Source organism: Sebastes fasciatus, chromosome 17 (genome assembly GCF_043250625.1).
Source record: "Sebastes fasciatus isolate fSebFas1 chromosome 17, fSebFas1.pri, whole genome shotgun sequence".
NCBI lineage: Eukaryota > Metazoa > Chordata > Actinopteri > Perciformes > Sebastidae > Sebastes > Sebastes fasciatus.
This window is the reverse complement of record NC_133811.1, coordinates 21,063,698-21,086,678: the sequence shown is the minus strand read 5'-3', so window position 1 is coordinate 21,086,678 and position 22,981 is coordinate 21,063,698. Positions and strand designations below refer to the sequence as shown.

General features: G+C 40.1%; 1 protein-coding gene across 2 annotated transcripts; it reads right to left on the bottom strand.

Moving 5' to 3' along the window:
• Positions 1-5,208: 5,208 nt before the first annotated feature.
• On the bottom strand, positions 5,209-20,916 carry LOC141753950 (TBC1 domain family member 20). 2 transcript variants are annotated; one of them, XM_074612649.1, is made up of 10 exons: positions 20,684-20,915; positions 19,310-19,364; positions 17,931-18,061; positions 17,743-17,823; positions 16,492-16,678; positions 16,245-16,346; positions 14,352-14,493; positions 13,293-13,477; positions 11,778-11,887; positions 5,209-10,806 (listed from the first exon to the last, which is right to left on the bottom strand). In XM_074612649.1, exons 1-10 carry the CDS (start codon positions 20,745-20,747, stop codon positions 10,625-10,627), a joined length of 1,239 nt encoding a protein of 412 aa, XP_074468750.1. In that variant the 5' UTR covers positions 20,748-20,915; the 3' UTR covers positions 5,209-10,624. The 2 variants fall into 2 exon arrangements, with proteins under 2 accessions (XP_074468750.1, XP_074468751.1); XM_074612650.1 differs by lacking the exon at positions 5,209-10,806 and adding an exon at positions 10,834-11,252 and having other exon boundaries at positions 20,684-20,916.
• Positions 20,917-22,981: the final 2,065 nt, after the last annotated feature.

The following is a 22,981-nucleotide window of genomic DNA, read 5'->3' as shown; positions in this document are numbered from 1 at the left end:
TGCGCCACCATGTTGACATTTGTGGCTCAGAATGTCAAAGTACAGCCTCACAAAGCCGCTAGCGTGATTGTAGAGTCTCAAGGTCGTTACACACCGGTGGCGTTTTTTTCGTGCGATTAATTTGCACATCAATATATATTTTTTCAAACAGTTTTTTTTTCTTTCATAAATAGTTTCACACATAAAACTAATATTATACGTGAAAAAGCAACGTACTTGTTTTCAGAACGAGGACGAATTTCTGAGCTTTTACTCTGCGAATTGAGGCATCAACCAATCACGTTGTACAGAATGGGTTGAGTTGTGCGTATATTTATGAAACAACAACACGGAGGCACCATAGTCCGAACCAGGACGGAAACTTTATTGCTCCTTTCAACCTTGACAAAGGCAGCGCAGACCACATCCACTCCTTCCGTTCTTACCTTTCACAATAAAAGCCCTAGATATATAATATTCGCAGACAAGTATTTCACATTTTTGTGTTGTTTATTCGGCATGCCCCCGGTTTGTAAATGCCTTTAGTCTTTGTTATATCTCTTGTTTGTAGATGCAAATGCAAGGACGATGAAAACAACAATAAAGCTTTCTTGAATCTCTTGAATCTAACTAAAGTGTTTGTTTACAACCTGTCTGATCATCTGAAAGTTTGTGTGTCTTGCACCATTTCAGTTTGTTGTACAGATCTGGTATCAGAAAGACGTGACACATAAATAGAGTTTTCTTTGTCAATGCCATTACTATCATTATATTACATTACATTCATGGCAGTCCACCAACTCTGTTTATAGCGCCACAGAAACAGAAGGCTCCATGTTATCAAAAAATATTTCAATTAGTTCCACGCGAAAAAGAGAGCACTGGTACTGAATCGGTACTTGGTATCGACAGATACTTGTTGAGTTATCAGAATCAGTATCAAGAGAGGAAAAGCTGAATCAGTGACATCCCTGCAGATCTCAGCAAATACGCTGGTGAGTACAATGTTATCATGAAGGCCAAAACTACAAAAATAAGACACAGGTTGTAATAAATTACTTTTAGAGAATATGATGCCAACACTTTCTTTCCTGTCGTCTACGACTGCTCAGCCAGTACTTCATCTTACGTAGAAAAAGATTTATGTCTCCTTTCACTCAGCATCCTTCTTTTTACCCACCAGTCAGCGTCTAAATCTAGAAGCATCGGGTCATACATCCATTCCCACCAGTGTTCAAGGTAACATGGGAGGTCGCTCCACTTGAAATATTCACACACAAGTGTCAGAGCATGTAGGGCCACACATCTAACGGTGGACCTTCACACAGTCTGTGTAGTCACCGCTGGATGTTCACGCACACAATCTACTGTACAAGGCTGGAGTAAAGCTGTAAAGTCACATCAGCATGCAGGGACATGCTGCACGTGTGTTGCCTGTAAAGCACTTTGGGACATGTTCTCTGATCCATGACAGAGTGAAGGGCTGAGCGGGAGGGAGGGAGGGATAGAGCAGGAAAAAAGGGCTGCAGACAAAGAGAGTTTGTGTGGTATGCATGTGTGTGTCTGACTGTCTCTCCACATGGGCAAATCCAGTCCCATAAGCTATTGTGATTGATGCAGCTTCACTGTAAATTAAATGTGATGTGGTCGAAATGTTCAAGTGTACTTTGATTTGTTGATCTGAGGGATGAAGGCACGACACTCTCAGGGTCAAAGTGGAGAATTTATTAGAAATAAAAAGCAGCATTTGTTAAAATACTTAAAGCTTTTATATCAATATTTGTATATTAACGATGGATCAAGCGACTGCAGGGTTTCGTCTCATCATTTCGGTATTACAGCCTGACATTTTACTGTTTTGTTTCACTTTCACTGCACTCATCAGTGTTGTTTCAGGCAGCCGTTTACAGCAAAAAGCTCTAAAAATGACTGTACCAAGCAGCAGACAGACAAAGTTAGCAACTAGCTGGTGAACATAGTGGAACATTAGCAACTAAAGAACCTGATACTTTTCTCAGGAGTTGGTGGAAAGCAACGCCGTCAAGCTGTCGGAGCTAGCATGGAGCCCACACTGTCACTAAGGCCCTGTTCAGACCTGGTATTAACATGCGTCCTGAGTGATCGGATCACAAGCGGACAGCTTTAAGTACAGATGTGAACACACTGTAGACGCTTTGAGATCCAATCTTTCAGACCACATTCAGAGGTGGTCTCGGCCACATATGGCCACATTCTTTTAGCAGTGTGTACGCGAATGTGTCCTGGGTCATACTGAAGGACCGCCTACTCAACTGACGTCCCACTGGGATCTGCGGGGTCTCTGCGCTCTTCAGGTAAATAGACAGGCAGATGCGAGCGCTTGTCTGCCTCGCAGCATGGAAACGGCCTCTCTGCTTTACTGTACTCTATCAGTACAACTGTATTTTATTAAAATATATGTTATCTATAGGCGACATAATCTATCAGACTAGGCACGCAAAGTGCATTATTATCATACTGTCGGAGATGTGTCGGTGTTGTTGATGCGGTGCTTTGCACGGAGCTGACACACCCCGCCCGCTCGCCAGCTCACTCTCTCTCATCCCCGGCTCTCTGAAGTTCTGTAGCCCTGTAACCTCTCTGGATAACAAGTATCACTATTACACGTGCCAGGCACAATGTTTAACTGTAACCAGCTAAAAATCCACAAAACCAGCGATGAAAAAGAAGAAAATCTGAAATGATTTGATGGAGCACAGCCATATACTAGAAGTTGTCAGACCCTGGTCGGTGCTGGCCGATGCTACGCTATGATTGGCCAGGCTGCATTCGAGGGGCGGGCATTAGCGAAAAGTCAATTACAACTTGTGTGCTAATGTGAACGTTATTTACAAGTTGGAAACTAATACGATAACTCTAAACATAGTATATTTCCTCACAGATATGAGTTCCCAAGAAGCTCCATTTCCTGTGTGATATTAATGTGATACATTTCAGTTAATCAGTGTCTGGCTTTAATGCAGACTGTGATCATCCCCAAATGTCACTTTTCTCAAGATAATTACCATTGATTTTCATGCAGTTTTGAAACATTACCATGTTGCCTATTAATTAAAAGGTTTGGCACAGTTCCAGGTCTACAACCCACAGGGACAAGATGAACTCAATCAATTGTAAAAACACACAGAAAACAGGCAACATGGAGCTTATGTTGTTTGTACAACGGAGTCCAATGAATGAATTAAAATAAAAGTCAGCGGTGAAAGTCGAGGTGCTGCTGCTGCTGTTTTGGTGGCACTTGGTGGTTGTGTGAGTGCACGCATGTGTGTGTGTGTGTTTGTGTGTGTCATCAGGGGGGGAAAAAAAACATCAGACAGACCCCTGGAGCAGCTGTTGTCCCCAGTGTGCCCAATGTTTCTCTCTCTCACACACACACATACATACACTACTTTCTTTACCAAACTCCACTCTGTTCTTTTTTGTTTTTCAACTGTGTGCTCTAAGCTAAGTACAAACAAACACACTCACACAGAGATTGTTGCTTGGCTTATGCAACCTCACAGAAAGCCAGAATCAAAGGATTCATTAACCAACAGATGTAAAATTCTTCAGCGCTGTTGAGGGCGAGCGCCGACATGGAGGTTCAGAGATAAGTGTGTGTGTGTGTGTGTGTGTGTGTGTTGAGGGATCACGGTCATCATTTAGTGTTGAAATTAGGGCCCTAACACCTCCAGACAGCTCCGTGCATAAATTCAAACCACCCCTCTTCCACATCTGCTCTCAACTCTGATCCGACCCACACTTGCCTCCACTACAGCTCATTAGAAACCCTCAAGGGACTGCGCTTAAACGCGAGGACTCGGCTACCTCTCGGTTGCCTCGAACACGTCCACCAGATGTCTTTTTCTACAGTATAAATCTTTGCTTCATCTCATCCCTTGCTCCTCTTTAACCCTCGCCTTTCTGCCTCACCTCATCTCTCTGATTTGCTCTCTATCTCTAGTCGTCTCCCTAGAGGTCAGATGGACAGATGCGCAGCCTTGTCCTCCCCACACACACACACACACACATACACTAAACACACACAAAAACACATTTTTGACCTAATTTCTCCAAGGAGGCCAGTTTAACAGAGCCTATGAAAAGACAACAGCTGTACAGTACAAATAGACACAAAGGAAGACGCCGGGGATGTCCTTGTTTTTTTCTTTAAAACTGCTTAGTGACAAAAACAGCATTTGACTTATTCAAATTACTCTACGTGCATTAAGGCTGCAACTAACATTTTCATTGTCATTCAATCTTTTATTCCGTAAAATGACAGAAAACAGAAAAACAAAATGCAGTTCATGCTGATTTGTATAAATTTCTTGTTTTGTCTGACCAACAGTCTAAAATCCAAAGGTATTTAGTTTACGATCATAGAAGAAAAATCAGCACATTTGAGAGGCTGCAACCAGGGAATGAAAGACATTTATACTGAAAGGAACAGTGTGTAACATTTCGGGAGATGTAATAGCAGAAACGGAATATAATATTCATAACTATGTTTTCATTAGTGTAAAATCACCTGAAACTAAGAATCATTGTGTTTTCGTTAGCTTAGAATGAACCCTTCATATCTACATAGGGAGCGGGTCCTCTTCATGGAGTCCACCGTGTTTCTACAGTAGCCCAGAACAGACAAACCAAACACTGACTCTAGAGAGAGCCTTTATGTTTTTACGTTACCTGAAGGCCACCGTAGTTCTCCGACACGTTTGTGAAACTGCGGTAACGTGAACCACAGAGTGCAAAACCGTCGTCTGACTTCAGTTGCTCCTAAAGTATTGCTATTATGGTAAGGATGACCTCTGAGCGAGGCGAACAGCGTTACCACGGTTTTGCACTTGGCGGCTCACGTTACCGCAGTCTTGGAAAGGGAGGAGTGATCGGAGGGGTACTCAGTTGGTTGCAATCTGCAACCACAACACTAGACGCCGCCAAATCCTACACACTGCGCCTTTAAATCAAAATTATTATTATCAAAATACCAGTTAATTCATTTTCTTTTTTTGTTTTAGCTATAAAATGCATAACTATGTGTAAATGTGTGGTGGTGTACTATCATCCAAAACCTGAGCGTCCTCATGAGCAAAGCAAGAGTTGGGAAACCCTCTGAACTGAAAACACCGGGCTGTTTGAGCTCCTGTGAAAGCTAGTAATTGGACTTTTGGCAGTTTACAAGGTCTAGAATGAACTTTCACACCGTAACCAGAAGTGTTTTCTTTATAATTTATTCACTGTTTTACCTCATAGACAAAAACAGCTTCATCTCAAAGAAATGTCTCAGTACAAGGTGCAAAGAACCTGATATGTTTGTACCACATATTTGGTATCCATGATATGATAAAACATGCATTAAAATGCCCTCAGAAACTATACATACACACACAAATTAAGGGCTTGCATTATCATCTGTAAAAGCATTTGGTGCGATCAAGTCTTTTGGGAGGTTTGCGGACCTGAGGGGAGGACAGAGCAGTCACGAGAGGCTCGACATGCGCTCGCTGGGAGTTCACCTTCGGGCTCTTCATCACACCACAGGGAATTCATAATTTGGCATTAAATGCAAGTTATTTTGATTTACAGAAAGCGTGTTTTTGGTTTAAATCGAACCCAACGAGTAGCTGTCAAATTACATCCATTTCTTATTTTATGTTCTTTTGGTTTAAATTCATTTGATGATTTTCATTCAACAGCAACAAAAAAGGAGTATTTGTTTCCAAATGTCTGTGTTACAAAAGACGAATCACTCGTTTCATAATCAACATCGAAACTGAGCAGATCTCTTCAAATTCTTAAAACTTTCTGGAATGAATCATCTATGGGATTTTGTTTGTTTGTTTTATTTGGCAAATACATGTAGATTTAACAGAATGGATAGTAGGTGGAGTGCAAAATAGCCTCAAAATCTTAGCAGATGTGGGCTGAAGTGAGACAAAAAGATAATAAAATGCAATTTAAAAAGCATCGACTCAACGTGAAATATTTAAAACTATTATCAATATAGCTAATAAAAGTAAATCACTTTACTACAGTCAAATAAAATGATCTATTTCTACGATGTTTACTTCTTCTAGAAGAGTTCACAGTGTTTTTCATGACTTTATGGCCCTAAACCTGAAAATAAACTTCTTCTTAGTCAACATTAGACGTGGGATCGACAGCATCCATCTTCTTTCTTTTACATCTTGGTTGGTTTCATTCAAAACAAGAAACACGCTTCACTCATTTTTCATCTAAGGCCTCTGCCAGACTAAGACCGGTGCAGGTGCAGGTGTTGGTGTAGGTGTTTGAGTGTGAATGTGAGAAAAAAGACGATGAGAAAGTGTCTTAAGCACGCCAAGAGCCAGGGGCAGGAATTAAATCCTCATTATGATCTGGCACCACCACCACCACTCTCTCCCCGTATCAGTATGTAGGTCTGCATGGTACTAATAACACAGCTGCACAGTAGCATCTTGTCTCATGAAGACCACGGACTGGACAAAAGGAGCTTTCCCTGCATATTTAGGCAGCAAGTTAAGTGTAAGCAAAGATAACATGCAAAAACTGCTTTTTTAAAAATCAATAAAACAGTTTTATATCAATCACCTGTTTCCAAGCATCATAGATGCAGAATTACATACAATCACTTTAAAATTACAGCCAGTGGTAACACAATTAACTTCACTGCAGAACAAGCCGTTTGTGTAATAAGAGGATAAGAGGATGCACATCGATGCCGACCATGCACCATAAGACAGTAAATGTTCCCTTTGCAATGATATGTGTTTATTATTTTAATCTAAGAAGCCAAACATTTAAAGGAATAGTCCGACATTTTGGGAAATATGCTTATTTAAAATAATTTTTAAAGGGAATGGGAGATGACATTGATTGGTTTAATTCCTGTTACACCTAAAACACCTATAATTTAAAGACTAAATACAACCCCTTTGCCCCTTGCGCCTTACTTTGCGCCCAGATTATGTGCCGGCTGTAGACGTGGCATCAATCTTCTTATCCAACCCTCGGCGAGACAGCAATTAAGCGTGTTTCCCAAAATGTCAAATTCTTCCTTTAGCTTCTCTTCTGACTCATAATGACTGACCAGATACAGTATTTTATATGTTACATAACTGGATCACCTTTAAAAATATAAACCCTCAGCCTGGTGATTAAAAACCATAATCTTTTTTTTACATATTCATTTTAAATAAACGTTCAAAAAATCCAATCAAATCGAACCATTACATGAATAGCCAATCAGATTGTTGCTCTTAAAATAAATAATTAGACGGACAGTTTATATTGAAGTACCTTGAGCACCGAAACAAAAAAAATAATAAAACCCAGAGAAAAAGAAAGAAACTGACCTGTGTGACTAAAGCTACCATTTTCTATCTCTCTTTCTTTCTCTCTCGCTCTCTCTCTCACACACACATTTTAATTTAATCACATCAGACACGCTCACATGCAGTGTTTACATGATGTACAGCTTGTTAGACTGAAAAGTGGAACATGCAGAGGCTATTCAAACACTACGTGCAGGCCAGCCGACTACCTGAGGTACAAACCATTGATTGATTTATTGACTCTCTAATAAAATGACTGACTGATTAACAGCAATCAAAATCACCTCAATTGGCATTTTCTGAGGAAATGCCTGAAACTAACTCCTTAATGGAGTGATAGATCGATTGACCGGTTTGTTAACTACTCTGCAATCCTTCTCAGATCGCCCTGAGGTTAGAAATGGTGACTTTCTCTCTTACTACTGTAATGTCATACACAACAAAGCCCATACCAGTTGAATTCATAAACTAAAAAAGCAACTGAAATCAACAGGGTAAACCTCACAATCTTATCTGACTGTGCAAAGATGCCACACATTTATATCTGATGGCGGAGCGAAGAGGACGGATAAAGTTGTGTTAACAGATGCAACTCGGCAACATGCTAGTAAAAAGCTGATGAATATTTCAGAATAGAAGTCGACACACAGAGCATGCGTTGCTGTTTGGAGAACCCCCCGTGCCCTGTACATATGTATGCACCTCAGTTGGAAACAGCCTGTATTATTAATATTCACTTTTCTGGCGCTGAAACTCAGTGATTACATTTAGTCCAACAGGGCGTGTGAAATAAAAACATAATTTCTAAATGTTAAAATAATCACTGTAGCTGTAAAATGCTGAATAGAAATATGATTTAGAGGAAGGTCTGAGTCCGTGTACTGTAGTTCTGTTGACGGCTGTTCAGGGTGGATGTTGGCGCAAACCTGCTAAATATTTTAAGAATGTAAAAGTACTGGTGTCTTCCTGATATCGTATTCATTCGGCAGTGGTGGGCCACAACAGCCTGAAAACTGCAACAGAAAATATAAAAATAATATATTAAATATATATGGATTTCAATACCTCCTGCAAAATGCATCTGCAAAAGGCCCACTGCTTGCATTGAGTGAAGCGTGCCAACTGTGTGTCATGTTCACATTTTGGGGGGCAGCAACAACTTGCTTTGTGTGTCAGACTCTACTGTAAATGTAACGCCGACACCTGGAGTAAAGCATTAATACAGGTGGCTCACAGGCAAAAGCTCTCCCTCCGTCTTTCCCCATTTCTCTCTACCGCTCTCCGTCTCCGCTCATAACTGGAAGCTTTCAGAGGGAAACACCGCTCTTTAATAATTTGTATTCATGTGTCATCGTGCTGGCTACGGGCGCTTTTAGCTCTCAGATATGGCTGCAGATCCAACAGGCGCACTCAAACGCCGTCGACAGAACGGCAACGAAACAAGCAAGACAGTCTCAAAACGGCTTATCAGCAAAATAATCAGCAAACACACAGAGACACGTGTAAAATGTTACACCGATGGTGCCTTGTGAGCAACAGCCTGAAAAAGCAAAACTGTGTTAGTGTCTCACATGCATGGATGGATAATGAGACAACGGGCCCCTGGGCACATACATTTTAGAAGCATCCTAAGACTCCTACATACAGTAGGCGCAAGACCTCCAGACTAAGAGACACACAAAACGACTGCAAACAACGCGCTCACGTCTCTCTGTGGTCATTTTGCACGTCTTTGTAGTTGTTTTGCTTCTCTTTGTAGTTGTTTTAGGTCTCCTTGTGGTTGTTTTAGGTCTCTTTGTAGTTGTTTTAGGTCTCTTTGTAGTTGTTTTAGGTCTGTTTGTAGTTGTTTTAGGTCTGTTTGTAGTTGTTTTGCTTCTCTTTGTAGTTGTTTTAGGTCTCCCTGTGGTTGTTTTAGGTCTCTTTGTAGTTGTTTTAGGTCTCTTTGTAGTTGTTTTAGGTCTGTTTGTAGTTGTTTTGCTTCTCTTTGTAGTTGTTTTAGGTCTCCTTGTGGTTGTTTTAGGTCTCTTTGTAGTTGTTTTAGGTCTCTTTGTGTTTTTTTTAGGTCTCTTTGTAGTTGTTTTAGGTCTCTTTGTAGTTGTTTTGCTTCTCTTTGTAGTTGTTTTAGGTCTCCTTGTGGTTGTTTTAGGTCTCTTTGTAGTTGTTTTAGGTCTCTTTGTGGATGTTTTAGGTCTCTTTGTGGATGTTTTAGGTCTCTATGTAGTTGTTTTGTGTCTCTTTGTAGTTGTTTTAGGTCTGTTTGTAGTTGTTTTAGGTCTGTTTGTAGTTGTTTTAGGTCTGTTTGTAGTTGTTTTAGGTCTCTTTGTGGTTGTTTTGTGTCTCTTTGTTGTTGTTTTGCATTTATTTGTGGTTGTTTTACATCTCTCTGTGGTCATTTTGCATCTCTTTGTGGTAATTTTACGTATCTTTGTGGTCGTTTTGTGTCTTTTTTTCGTCATTTGTGTCTCTCCTTGTTCATTTTGCATCTCTGTGGTTTTGCATCTCTTTGTGGTCGTTTTACCTCTCTTGGTGGTTGTTCTGTGTCTCTTTGGGGTTGTTTTACATCTGGGGACTTTTTACGTCTCTTTGAGGTTGTTTTATGTCTCTGTGGTCATTTTACATCTCTCTAAGGTCGTTTTACGTCTCCTTGAGGTCGTTTTACATCCCTTTGTGGTTGTTTTACTTCTCTTTGGGGTCGTTTTACTTCTCTTTGGGGTTGTTTTACGTCGCTTTGAAGTCGTTTTTTGTCTTTTTGTCGTTGTTTCGTGGTCATTTTGCATCTCTTTGCGGTTGTTTTGTGTCTCACTTGTGGATGTTTTACATCTCTTTGTGGTCATTTGATTGACTTTTTAAAAATAAAGTTTACAGCCACTTCACAGGCAGGCTATGGCCCAGGGGCCCTTGAGGTCAGAGAGCCTGGTAGGCTTGTTCAGTTATCCATCCATGCTATGTGGTATGAGGTCTGGGGTCTAGGATACCCGCTCAGACACATACAACACACATACACCCGCTCACACACATGCACACACATCCCGAGGTTGGCTAGTGACTAACATATGTTCATTGTGGTTGAGCGGCAACAACAACCTGTTTGGCACCAAGGTAACTGACCTATTCCTGCTTTTCTCTGACGTTTCCTCGCAGCAGGAGAGACGAGCTTCAAGTCTTCAACGTCTTTGTTTGTGTATTTTTGTTTGGTTATTGTTAATCCATCTGAGGAGCAGATGTGTTTTTGCTGTCACCATGTGTTAATGTGTGTGTGTTCACCAGACTATATCCCCACCGCCACGTCAGAACAGTTGTAGTAACACCTCGGGTCCCCAGTCCATAGCTGTCTGAGCAACAGCGAACACGGCCGCCCCGAGCGTAGCGGACAGCCCCCACACAGCCATCTTCACCATCCTGTTGCCCTTCCCCCACAGCTGGCCTCGGTCTCGGGGCAAAGCTGCTTCCAGACCTGAGTGGTGAGAGGCTATACGAGCACAGAACAAGGAGGAGGGGTCAGACTGTGAGGAGTGGAGGGGTCAAGAGGACTCATAATGCTGGAAGCCGAAGCAAAAGGAGGATCAAGCTGCATGTTGTTAGTGGGATTGAAATCAAATTGGGGAGGTCAAGGGATGTCAAAACACAAGGAGCAGAGACAAGGAGGGGGCGAAAGTATTAAACAACCAATCCTGCTCCATCATCTTTGCTCAGCAGCACTCTCTCTTTAATCAACTAGAGGCCCAAATAGTTATAAACTCCACTTAAAGTTTCATTTCGCTCATCAGCCAACATTCATCTCTTGTATAACATTTAGACAGCGGGTTGCCTCTTTACTGACTAACCATTCATTGTCTGCCACAGTGAAATCAGGAGGTGCTCTCTCTGTCCGTTATGCACTTCATCTTAGATGCTGCTAATTGAATTTTGATGAAACTGCAGGGAATGATGTGCATCAATTTTAATATTACATTGTTTTGCCTGAGGGGAATGTTAAATCATATTTTTGATTGCCTGTACATCACAGACAATATGTCAGATGCCACTGATCTGATTCTCACAGAACCGACGGTAATAAAGCATCTCTGTGTTCGGTTCTGGCATGTTTAAATTTGCACTTGATTGGTCTGATGGGGGTACTACAGTACATCATTTGTTTACTTGTTATTGATTGGCCCAAAGGGGGGCAGCGTTTGTGTGGGATGACATATTTATTGCCTTGTTCTGAAGAGTTGTGTTCTCGTGTAAGGCGCCGAAAACCGTGAGGAACGATTTTTGATGTTCAAATTTAAATGTTCGTTCTTACAATCTCACATCCAATATAATTTTCTTTTTCCAACCCAGGCCTTTTTCTAACTAAAATGTACTTTTACTTCACTCATCTGCACATGTGTCTGTGCTGTCTGTATGTGTGCAGTCCTTCTTCAGAGTCAGTAATAAGATTACAGTTACTATATTTACCGTGTCTGGAGTTGGTGGAGCCCTGGGACTTGGTGAGGCGTTGGAGAACGGAGTCGGGCCTCTGGTGGAGGGTGGAGGACTGAAACGCCTGGAAGGTATTGATGGACAGACTGGAGGAAGAAAACAGAGGAGGAGAAGGATGGAAAGAGGGGAGGAGAGTTAGTCGGTGATGGAGAACAGAGTCAGGTCTAAGGTGGAGCATGGACAGCTGGAATGACAGGAACAGATGGATTGAAGGAATCAACTGATGGATAACGATAGGTGAGGGAAATTAGAGGGATCTGCTAACTCAGTAGCTCTTGCATATAGGAAGCTATGGGAGTAATGCATTACGGGACATCTTTCAGTCAAGGCCTTGTGTCAGCGATGTCACTCCCTCTCCTGAACGATGACTGTAAGTAACACTGAAGGACAAAGAGAGGGAGACTGATGGAGAGACTATGGATACACAGAGAAAGTGTGTGTCTAATATTTCCTCCTCAATAATAAAAAATGTAGAAAAAATGGTCACATGTGGCTACACACAACACACCAACACACAAACACACAAACACACACACACACACATACATTAAACGGCCTGTGCATGCAGGACTGTCTGGATGGAGTCTGGTTGTGTTTTTAGAGCACCCCCTCTTGGTTACTGAGAGAATTACATCACACTCAAATACACCATCTCAGAATATTTTTATGTGGTAAACTTGTGTATTAGTGTCACGTGTTCTGATGAAATTATTGAGCACAAAAAGTGCAGGTGCAGCAGCAATTAGTCAAGGAATTGATTAGTTGATTGACAGAACATTTACAGACAACAATTCTGACAAATGACTGATCGTTTACATCATTTATTGCCAAATATTCAGTTTTTCTACTGTCTTCAATGTGAACATTTGTTGATTTTCTCTGATCAATTCGTTTGAAGATAGTATATTGTACAAGAAGCTGTGATGGGTATTTTTTTTTACAATTTTGTGACATTTTGTAGACTAATCGGTTGATTCATTAGTAAAAAAAATAATTTACTGGAGCGCCTCGGTAGCCAAATGGTTACAGCCACGGGACCTTTGTTGCACGCCATACGCCCGTCTCTCTCCCCGTTTGCAGTCTGCCTCTACACTTTAATCTGTCCAATAAAGGCAACAAAAAAATGCCAAAAATATAATCTTCAAAAAATATTAATTTACTGATAAAGTTATAATGAAAATAATCATTATTTACTCCCTAGATGCAAAATAGTTTGAGTAAATATCAAGGCAAAAATGCCTGTGTTTTTATATTTTGCCCACTTACTTGGATAGAATGCAACAAGTACATTTTATCTATATAGCATAGTGGGCTTTACATCTTCTATCCTTAAGATATCCTGAAGGAAAAACTCCAACATATAGATTAAAGTGCTCATAATTATGATTAAAGTTTGACCCTGCATGATGCATCATTCAGCTATATGGATGCATAGTAGTGACATCCCTATTATTATTAACAATTTTTTGTTTTCAATTCCCGTCCCCTCACCTCTTGCGAGACTGCAGCGCTGCCCGTTTGGCCAGTAGAGACGGAGGGTACTGGTCGAACAGGTCCTGGGCCTGGCCAATCAGAAGCTCGTATGGGAGGTCCTGGGGGATGCGGGAGAGGAGGTGGTGGACCATGGCCATGTCACACTCCGTCTTCTTCACCTCCTTCTCTCTGTACAGCACAATCTGAGGAGGAGGAGATGGGGAGGGGAGGGGTTAAATGTTTTAAACCGTGAAGCTGTGCATTCTGGTTAACCTTGGAGCAAAAAGTGAATTAGATCCTACATGCTGTACATACAGGGTAGCTCCGGTGATACTAGTGAGGCAGAACGAGCGCTACGCAGTGAAATAATAGGCAGATGAAGAGTTAACCCCCCATGCTGTGCGCTGTTCTCAGCCTTGGAGGAAACATGAACTACATTCTGCTTTGTTGTTTCACACACTTCAAACAGAACTCTCCCTCTGCCCAGCCCCTACACACACACACACACACTAAAACATCCTCACTTGCAAACGAGCAAAATGTGCACACTTGTACACACTAATCAACGTGCATAAAAGCCTTCTGTTAAAAAAGGCGTTTTCACGCTCAAATAAAACACCTAAAAACCACACAAAATAAATTATTTCCACAAACACATACATGTTCCAGCAGCAAACACTTCTGCCAAAACATCTGGTGTGAGCACCCAGAGGAACAAGTTTCAGAGGAACAAGTGGGAAAAAAAAAGTCACAAATATAAAAATGTTTTCCTTTGTAATCTGTTTCTACTCCGCAGTCAAACATCAGTCAGCTCTCCTTGTCGTTCTGTTTCCTGATGCAGTCCTCGTCCTTTTTCCTTTCTTTCCCCTTTTATCTCTCCCTCTGTACCCCCTGCGTCACTCTCTCTCTCTCTCTTTCATCTGTTCATTAGGAGGTATCTAATTAACTAGTCCAGTGACTTCACAGTACTCTGCCTCACTGTGTGTGTGTTTGTGTGTGTGGCAGCATGTATTCACGAGTGAGCGTTCTGGATTACTGACGAAACAAAGTCGCTGCCTCTTGTTCACGCCTTCTTACCGTAGCGGCGAGGTAGATGGGCATCAGAGGGTGCGAGGCCAGGAAGAAGTCGTAGAGTCTCATGGTGTGTTTGAAGTCTGACAGCACGTGGCCGTACCATGTGATGAGCCAGGACAGCGCGAAGATGGTTCCCACCTCCGCTCTAAAAGAAAAGGCGAATACATAAACAGATCTTTCAGTCCAAGTGGATGTTTGAGGTCCATCAAGGCATCCCCAAGATATCACGGGAATGAGACAGACGTGAATAATGGTCTAAGCAACGCGGCTGAGATACCCTGACTTTTAATCCCTAGTATGGTTAAAGCTCCACATATGCTGGATCCAACAATTCCCAAAATGCATCTCGATAGTGTGTTTTGGTTAAACCTGAGAAACACCTACATATTTTAACATTCAAACATGTCTTTAATGAGGTTTTCCCTTAAAAATGTGTAGCCTCCAAGCTGAACCTGAGACAACCCTAATGACATCACTGGGGTTATTTTCTCAGACTTCACAGAGCACCTGTCCAGAGCCACAGAGGACATGGTACAACATGAGCAGTACTTTCCTTGATTCGTAAACTGATCTTTATTAGTCTGGCTTAATCCGAGGGTCACTAAACATTGTTTTTTTGCAAGATTTTCTCATGACCACAGCGATTTCTAAAGAATTGGCATCTTGAATTTTAAATAAAAACACATTTTCTTTACCTTCACATACTGTTTCTAACCCTCCTATGCTCTTCCCCTGCCTTTCTTTGTTGTGTGCAGACATAAATGGGGAGTTATTTTTGACAGAGTCTCAAGTAAATTGGATACTCTTAGAGGTTGTTGATAAATATTAGATAGGAACATTGAGGGAGGAAGAAGGATGAGTACAAGGGGAAGGGAGTGACAAGCGAAAAGAAGTGGGTGGGAGTGATGGACAGGGGGGAGGGTGTAAAGAGAGAGAGCAAAGGGCAGGGAGCATGTGTGATGAGAGAGGGACATAAAAGAGATAAAATGAAGAAGGGAGGGAGAGAGAAAAGGGAAAGAAGAAAAGAGGCAGAGATAAGAAGGCAGGTAAGGGGACGTGGAAGTGTTCACTAAAAAAAGAGCGTTCCAAAACTTTGAAGTCGGGTGTTGTTTATCCTGCTGCTTTTCTGCGAGTGCAATGTCTTGTTTTTTTGTGCATTTTCTGTTTGTGTGAGCGTGTATGTGAGTAGACGGGTAATTTGCAAATATGGAGGTTGTCAGCGCAGCATCAATTATGAACAGGCAACAAGACAGCGAAGGTACTGTAGACACACACACACACACACACACACACACACAAGCGAGCACACATATTGAAATACCTTTGAGGATGATTCATTGACTCACAAACATCCAAAATCCCAGTCCTCACTACACACCCCAACATTAACTTACAGTAACTGGCTGTATCCTAAAATGCTTTTTTTTGTTGTTGTTTCAATAAACTGCAAAAAGATCATGAATCATTTTTTGGCTAATTACATCTCACAAATAAAGGTGAATGTGGTGCACACCTTGGTGGAACAGAAAAGCCTCTGAAACAGCTGTTGGACCATCTGACAGGAGAACTCCCAAATGAGACCACTATTGATGCATTTTCAATTGAGTCAAAGACTAAACACTCCCCTATTTGTCACAGGTGAAAATCAACACTTTGATGCCCTCTAGTGGTTTTTAATTACATTGCATTATGCCCAAAGAGACTTACAATGAGTACATTCAAATTCAAGTGTGTATCCCTCTACAAAAAAACAGCTAGAAGTATATTCAATACAACAGTACAAGTGCTTAATGCTTTTTGTTTTAAGAAATGAGACATAAGTACTAACATCCATTGGACAGCAACAGTGTGTGTGTGTGTGTGTGTGTGTGTGTGTGTGTGTGTGTGTGTGTGTACCTGATCATGAAGTCATGTAGTTCAGTATCAACCTGTTCCAATATCGGCATCAGGTAGTTTAAAATGTGTTTAGTGCTGTCCATGGTAGGATCCATGAAATCCCTACAGACAGGCAAAGAAAACAGACAGAAGTTATATAAATATTAGTGCTATATAATTTGTAACATACGTGGTTCATTGGTTAGTTGTGAGTTTAAGCTGATTAAAATGCCTGGATAAATGGATTCATTAGAAAATAATACACAACCTGAGATGGTGATTGGACAGAGTATCCAGCATGGCGAGGGCCATCCGCTCCCCAACTACCAGCAGCAGAGTGACGGCCACATCATGGTAGCCTTGGTAGTAATGGAGCTGAGGGGTGCATTTCAAAACCTCCAGTATGATGTCAGTCAGCTGCTCCTGGAGCACGGCTCTCTCTGTGGCGGGCATACCTTAAAGAGAGCCAATGATCATGAATAAATAAAATCTTAAAAGGTACAGTATGTAGGATTTGGTGGCTTCTAGTGGTGTGGTTGCAGATTGCAATCAGCTGAGTACCCCTCCGCTCACTCCTCTCTTTTCAAGACTGCGGTAACGTGAACCACCGAGTGCAAACCCGTGGGAACGCCGTTCGCCTCGCTCAGAGGCCATCCTTACCATAATAACACTACTTTAGGAGCAACGGAAGTCAGACGGCTGGCTGGCGGTACCACGGTTTTGCACTCTGCGGCTCACGTTACGTCGGAAAACTACGGTGGCCTTCAGGTAACATAAAAACGCGAAACGCTCTTATGTTCTCGGCTACTGTAGAAACATGACGGAGCAACATGGTGGACTCCGTGAAGAGGACCCGCTCCCTATGTAGATATGAAGAGCTCATTCTAAGCTAACAAAAAGACAACAATTCTTAGTTTCTGGTGATTATACACTAAAGAAAACAGAGTTAGGAATATTATACTCCACTTCTGCTAATAGACTGCATATAACTAATAAACATGATTTCCTTGTGCATAAAACATTGAGTTTACTCTTCCCCAAAGTACATCATTCTTACTTTTCTTGCACCTTTTACCTGCAAAATGAATCAAATTCTGCATTAGTTGAGCAGCTTACTGAAGAATACAGACAGAGATCAACACAACTAAGGATCTAATGTTGTGCGTGTTCCAATTTTCCCTTATTCCCTGCTGCTTTTTCAGTTTGTTTTTCTGAAAATGTGTTGCTTCCTCCTGGCAGAAAAGTTGATTTAATTGTTGTTAGTTGATTGAACTAACAGCCTCGCAGTTTGATAAGACACTTTTCTCTGTTGCTTTCCCAACTTTGTGATTTTGGCTGTCAACACGGGCGTCTTGTGACATGAGAGTCTGACCCTGTTGCAGCTTTTACTCAGTTCATTAATTATTAAGCTTTGCCAGATAACTGCGTGTTGCTGTAAGTACGGGGGGTACAGTTTGATAAATGGCACTGTGAGCTATGCTGCTATCTTTAGAGATAACAAACACACACACAGACAGACCTTTAGGGAACCGCTTCATGGACCTCCTGACATCCAGGACTACTTGGTTGTAGTCCTTGTGGTTCTCCCTCACATCTCGACCTACACCAGAAGAAATGTTATTATTATTGTTGTCAGTATTAGTAATAGTAACAGTATTATGTAGCATACATCTACCCAGTAAATATTAGTATCAATCAACCACTAACCAGGTTTATGTGGTAGATCGTACACATTGATGTTCAGTAGTTTGGGCCAGACTTTCCTCCTCAGTTCATCAGTGAGCAGTCCTCCCTTACTGGCTGCTGCTCTCCTCAGGGTCTCAATGTCCACCGGATCACTGCGCATTCAAAAGTCAGAATTGGACACTGGTCAGTGTGATGATTCACTCTAAAGTCTGCTCACACAGCAACAAATCTCCATGCTAACAACTAATTATTTTCTCAAAACAAGTTAAAATCAGTTAATGGCTCTAAATAATATTAACTTTGTCCATTATGAACAAACTTACCTCATGAATTAAGTGTTTTCTTGATTTAAGTGCAGTAATGTAACATATATGTATAAGAAATAAATTCTTAAAAGTAGGATATGACACTAAACTTCTTGTTGAAATTGATGTTTATGCAGCAGAGAGATATCTTAAAATGTAGTTGGTGTTAAATTCTTCTAACAAGACATAATATGAATGTGGATTATCTACATGCAAGATGTTTAATCATTCTTTGAATGCCCTTCTGCACAAACTTTCATCACTTCGCGATACAATTTGACAGGATTTTCTGAACAATCTTTCACTCAAGACTGATAATTCTATTCATTTGTCAATTGTTTTATTCACTCCACGTCTGCCTGACACTGTGACAGCACGATGTGTGTCCACATATCTGAGTTGAATGGACAAAGAAAACTGTTGTTTCGTTCTTTTGCAGTTAAACGTGAATTCACAAATTCAGCCTGCTCAATTCTGCATGAGCTTTCCTGTGCCATTTCCCCATCAAGTCCCAAATGCCTCCTCCTGACACTAATGTCTTCATGATCCTCATCACTCCATTCCTCTGGGCACATATGAGTAATCTTCATGTGTGAAATTAGCTTAGCAGGGAGTGATGAAGGTCACTGTACGGATAAATGCATACCATCTAATTGTGGAACAGCAAGCAGCAGAGGGAGGAGCATTCCCACTTGGGGAAACGCATCCTGTGGCCCATTGCTCTGGTGCTAATGGAGGCATTTTGTACAATGTGAACTCTCAAAACATTTTAGATTTCTAGAAATACCTGCATATCAAGGCAGATCTTAAATGAGTACTACTGTGCGGTTGTGTGTTTCATCACTAGAACACAATTGTTATGTTTTATGTATTTGTACTTTCTCAGCCATTCTTCATTAATAATCAAAGGGTCTCATTAGTAGTAAGATAGCTAATTTGTAGCTTGTTTCAGATGAGGAATGCTTTAAATAAACATAACAGGAATCAAGGGGATGTTTTGACTGAACGTGACAAACTCCCGGGAGAGAAAATGAATTAATTTGTCCTCCTGAATGCCATTCAGGGACAGAACAAAGAGATCATTATTATTTTAACCTGATCAAAGCCTGATGGATCTCAGTCAACTTCTGTTTCCTCCCACAATCTGGTTCTGTAAAATAGAGACAGAGATGAGGAGGAAGAGGGAAAGGAAACACAGGGTGAGAGGAGAAGGGATGGGGAGGAGGTGTGACAGAGGGAGAAATAAATATTTGAGGAATGAAAGAAAGCACAGGGATGAATTAAAGGGCAAACAGGGGAAAAGAAGGAAGGAGACACATAGGGAGGAAAAGAAAGGGAAAGAGGAAAGGATGAGGGAGAGAAATATAAAAGGAGAAGAAAGACATGGAGGGAGCAGGGAGATCACATTGGAGTTATAAACAGAGGCTTGCAATCCTATGCATGAAACACACATATACAGATACAAGAGAGATACAAAAGAGGTGGAGACAGGATCTCACTTCTTACTGTGCTGTGAGAAATATAAGGATGTGAGAGATGTTTTCTTTGAAAAAATAAATATGTCCTGAGTTCATCCATCTCCCCGATATATGTATGTGTATGTATGTGTATGTGTATGCATGACTGATGACAGTATGTCAGTGCATGTCACAGCCTAAGAGACAATCACAACAACAACATATAATAGATGTAACTCACATTCTGCCTTTTATTTACTCCTCTACTTCATGTGTTTTTTTTTGTTTTTTTACATTTATCCTTTGATATTGCAATATATTGTTATTAATTGTTTTTTATTTGTTTGTTTGTTTTATTGACACAACAAACATCAATTACTTCTTTATTGTTTTCTTCCATTTACATGCATGTTCTTTTTAAATATGTATATATTGAAATTTGCTTAATGAATTGTATATATGTATATATATGTTTTTGTTTTTATTTTGTTTTTTTATTTGTATTTATTATTTAATTGACAGCTGAAATGACTGACAGTCATGCCAATAAAGCAAATTGAATTTAATGTTTATTTTGTTTTTGTTACAGTGAATAATGACATAGTATGTCCATCTTCCTCTGTCTGGCAAACAGCTGCAACTTTCCAAATTGTCCCAAGTTGGCTGACAGGCTGCCACGCAGGCGCCACGCAGGCACCACTGTCTGAATGATAAGTGGCTATTTCTTTTTAGAAAAACCAGCAGTTAGAAACAGGTTAGCAGCTAGCTGGTGATTAGTGTCTTAATAATAATGTGTGTCAGCTGGCTGCAGTAACAGTATCAAGATGAATGGCATTTCACCACAGACTGGACAGGTTAGGTTTCTGTCTGTAGGCTACACGTACAGTAGCTCCATATAAGTACACATACAGGCTGTTTTTAATGTTAGAACTGTCTTTATGTGGCTATAGCCTGTATTCATGTCTAGTGTAGGTTTATTAAACACTACCTAGCTAACTGTTTGTTGACTCACCTCTTGTGACAGATCCATTCACCCCAACTCCTTCGCTTTGTTTCTTCCTCTTGAGCCTTTTCATCCCTTTAAAAGTTTACTACTGAGTAACGAAGTTTATGTTGTTCCATGGGAGAGTTAGCAGATTATAAATATGCCTCTAAACAGGTAAATAGACTGATGATATAAGGCTAAACGTGGACGTTTCTCTCAACAGCTGTAGAAGAATCAACCGAACCTGAGGTCACCACGCTGCGCTCTGATTGGACAAAAGTGACACGTGATACGACGCAGCAATGCTATTGGCTCCACTTCGGCTCACACCAGAAGCTGACTTGACTGTAGTTTTGTAGTTCTGATATTTGAGCAAGAACTGGCTGTGTTGATTCCTTAGACTCAGATAACTTTGTGGCTGATTAAAGTTTGGTGTATGTGTGTGTATGTATATATATATAGAGATATATATATGGATACAGTATATATATATATAAATATATATATGGATACAGTATATATATAAATATATATATATATATATATATATCAAAACTGCGCAGATATCACAATAAACATAAAACATTTACACAGACAATAAAATAATAAATAAATAAAGCATGACATAAATAAAACAAAGAGGGGATTAAAGGGGGATAAAAAAAAGCTGGATAAAAAAGGGATTAAGCGATCGTTAGTTATAGGGTCAGATAATTTTCAATTGATATAAAGAGATCTTTGGCATATTTTGATTTAATTAATTTCAGGGATAGAGTTGAGTTTCCTTAGAACAACACATGATGATGGGTGGGGTTTTTAAAAATGTTGCCTAATAAAAATTAGTAGAAAAATAAATAATAATCATTAGATCTCTTAAAGCCATTTCAAAATTCATTTAGATATTGTTGGTTGGTCAAAAATACTCAAAATATTATCTCCACAATACTGAGCAGGGTATAAATCGTTTGTTAGAATAGACCTTGTGAATTTGCTGGGACACCTTTTATCAAGAAATTGAATTCCATGTATTAAAGGTGATGTGGGGAGATGAGATGGGGACTGAGAGTACAATAATATTTGTTTTGATAAAGCATATTGGGTATGGCATTGATAAGAGATTTAAATTCTTTTAAGTTGCAATCAAAATCATATTTACGACAAAAAAAATCATTGTAAAGTAATACATCTCCATTTGCATCTAATTGTTTTTTTTTTGTTTGTTTTTTTTATTTAAAAAGGACAGTATAAATAGTAACAGCAGAAAACATTAAAATAATTTACAAAACAGAAGAAGCATAGCGAAAACATAAACAAAGAGCTATGACAAACATAAAAGGACAACAGAAATTAAACAAAACCAACATAAAATTAAAAAAAATAATAATAATTTCACTTAAAAACTTTAAAGATATTGCATACATTCATTGTTTTCATTACCTTTTTTTGTTTTGTGAGGAAGAAATTGTTGACCGATATAGATTAATTTCTTTCATAAATACAAAGAAGTTAGGCTTTTTTTTGGGTAAATTTATACTTGTGAATGTGGAACTTTATTAAATTAAAATTAAAATTAGATTAATAAGAAAGAATGCATTACTGTCTTTGTCACTGTAATCATAGCAACCAAATATAATATTTCTATAGTACAGTGCAAAATCTGAGTAAATGTTAACAAGTATAAAATTGTTGACATCTTTCCCCAATTCACATGTAAATTTACAGATTTGCATCTAATTATTGATGTTGATGTAGGTGAAATGGGTGAAGTCAATGCTCTGAATGCCACTGATTTGCTTCTGCAAACTAGTTTCCTGAATGTTGGGTCATTTTGGGACACATGCAAGGAAGAGGTGAGGAGGATCAATTCAGCCCTGAGTTTTGCCTCTCAGGTTGCATACTTTTCACAGTGGCAAATCCAAAACTGATCCAAACCCTGCATGGCTTTCACCCTAACAAACCAATTAAAGGTCATCTATTATGTAAAATGCACTTTTCCATGTCTTTTAAACATCAATATCTGTCCCCAGTGTGTCTACAGGTCACCATAGTATCATAAAAGACCATCAGACTGGGAGGAGACAGGCTCTGAATCAGAGTTTTTCAGACAGAGGATGAAAGAGGCTCTATGCAGGCAGACCGAGGCAGACAGTATGAGAAGAATAAAGGGTTTTTTGAACATTACAGCATGTAAACATGGTCTAGTACAACATTAAATGAAATCTATGAACCCAGAAATGAGCATAATATGAGATCTTTAACATTTATATAAGGACAAAAATTGTTCTCCAGGTGCAAAAGCGTCCAGGTGATTAATAGGTTTATTAA

What these genes read in the sequence shown, in the direction of transcription:
- LOC141753950 (XM_074612649.1), bottom strand. Translation starts at nt 20,747, where the DNA reads ATGAAAAGGCTCAAGAGGAAGAAACAAAGCGAAGGAGTTGGGGTGAAT. An exon ending in CGATCTACCACATAAACCTG is followed by an intron (nt 17,824 to 17,930) that starts GTTAGTGGTTGA and finishes CTTCTGGTGTAG; the next exon opens with GTCGAGATGTGAGGGAGAAC. An exon ending in CCATCTACCTCGCCGCTACG is followed by an intron (nt 13,478 to 14,351) that starts GTAAGAAGGCGT and finishes CCTCCTCCTCAG; the next exon opens with ATTGTGCTGTACAGAGAGAA.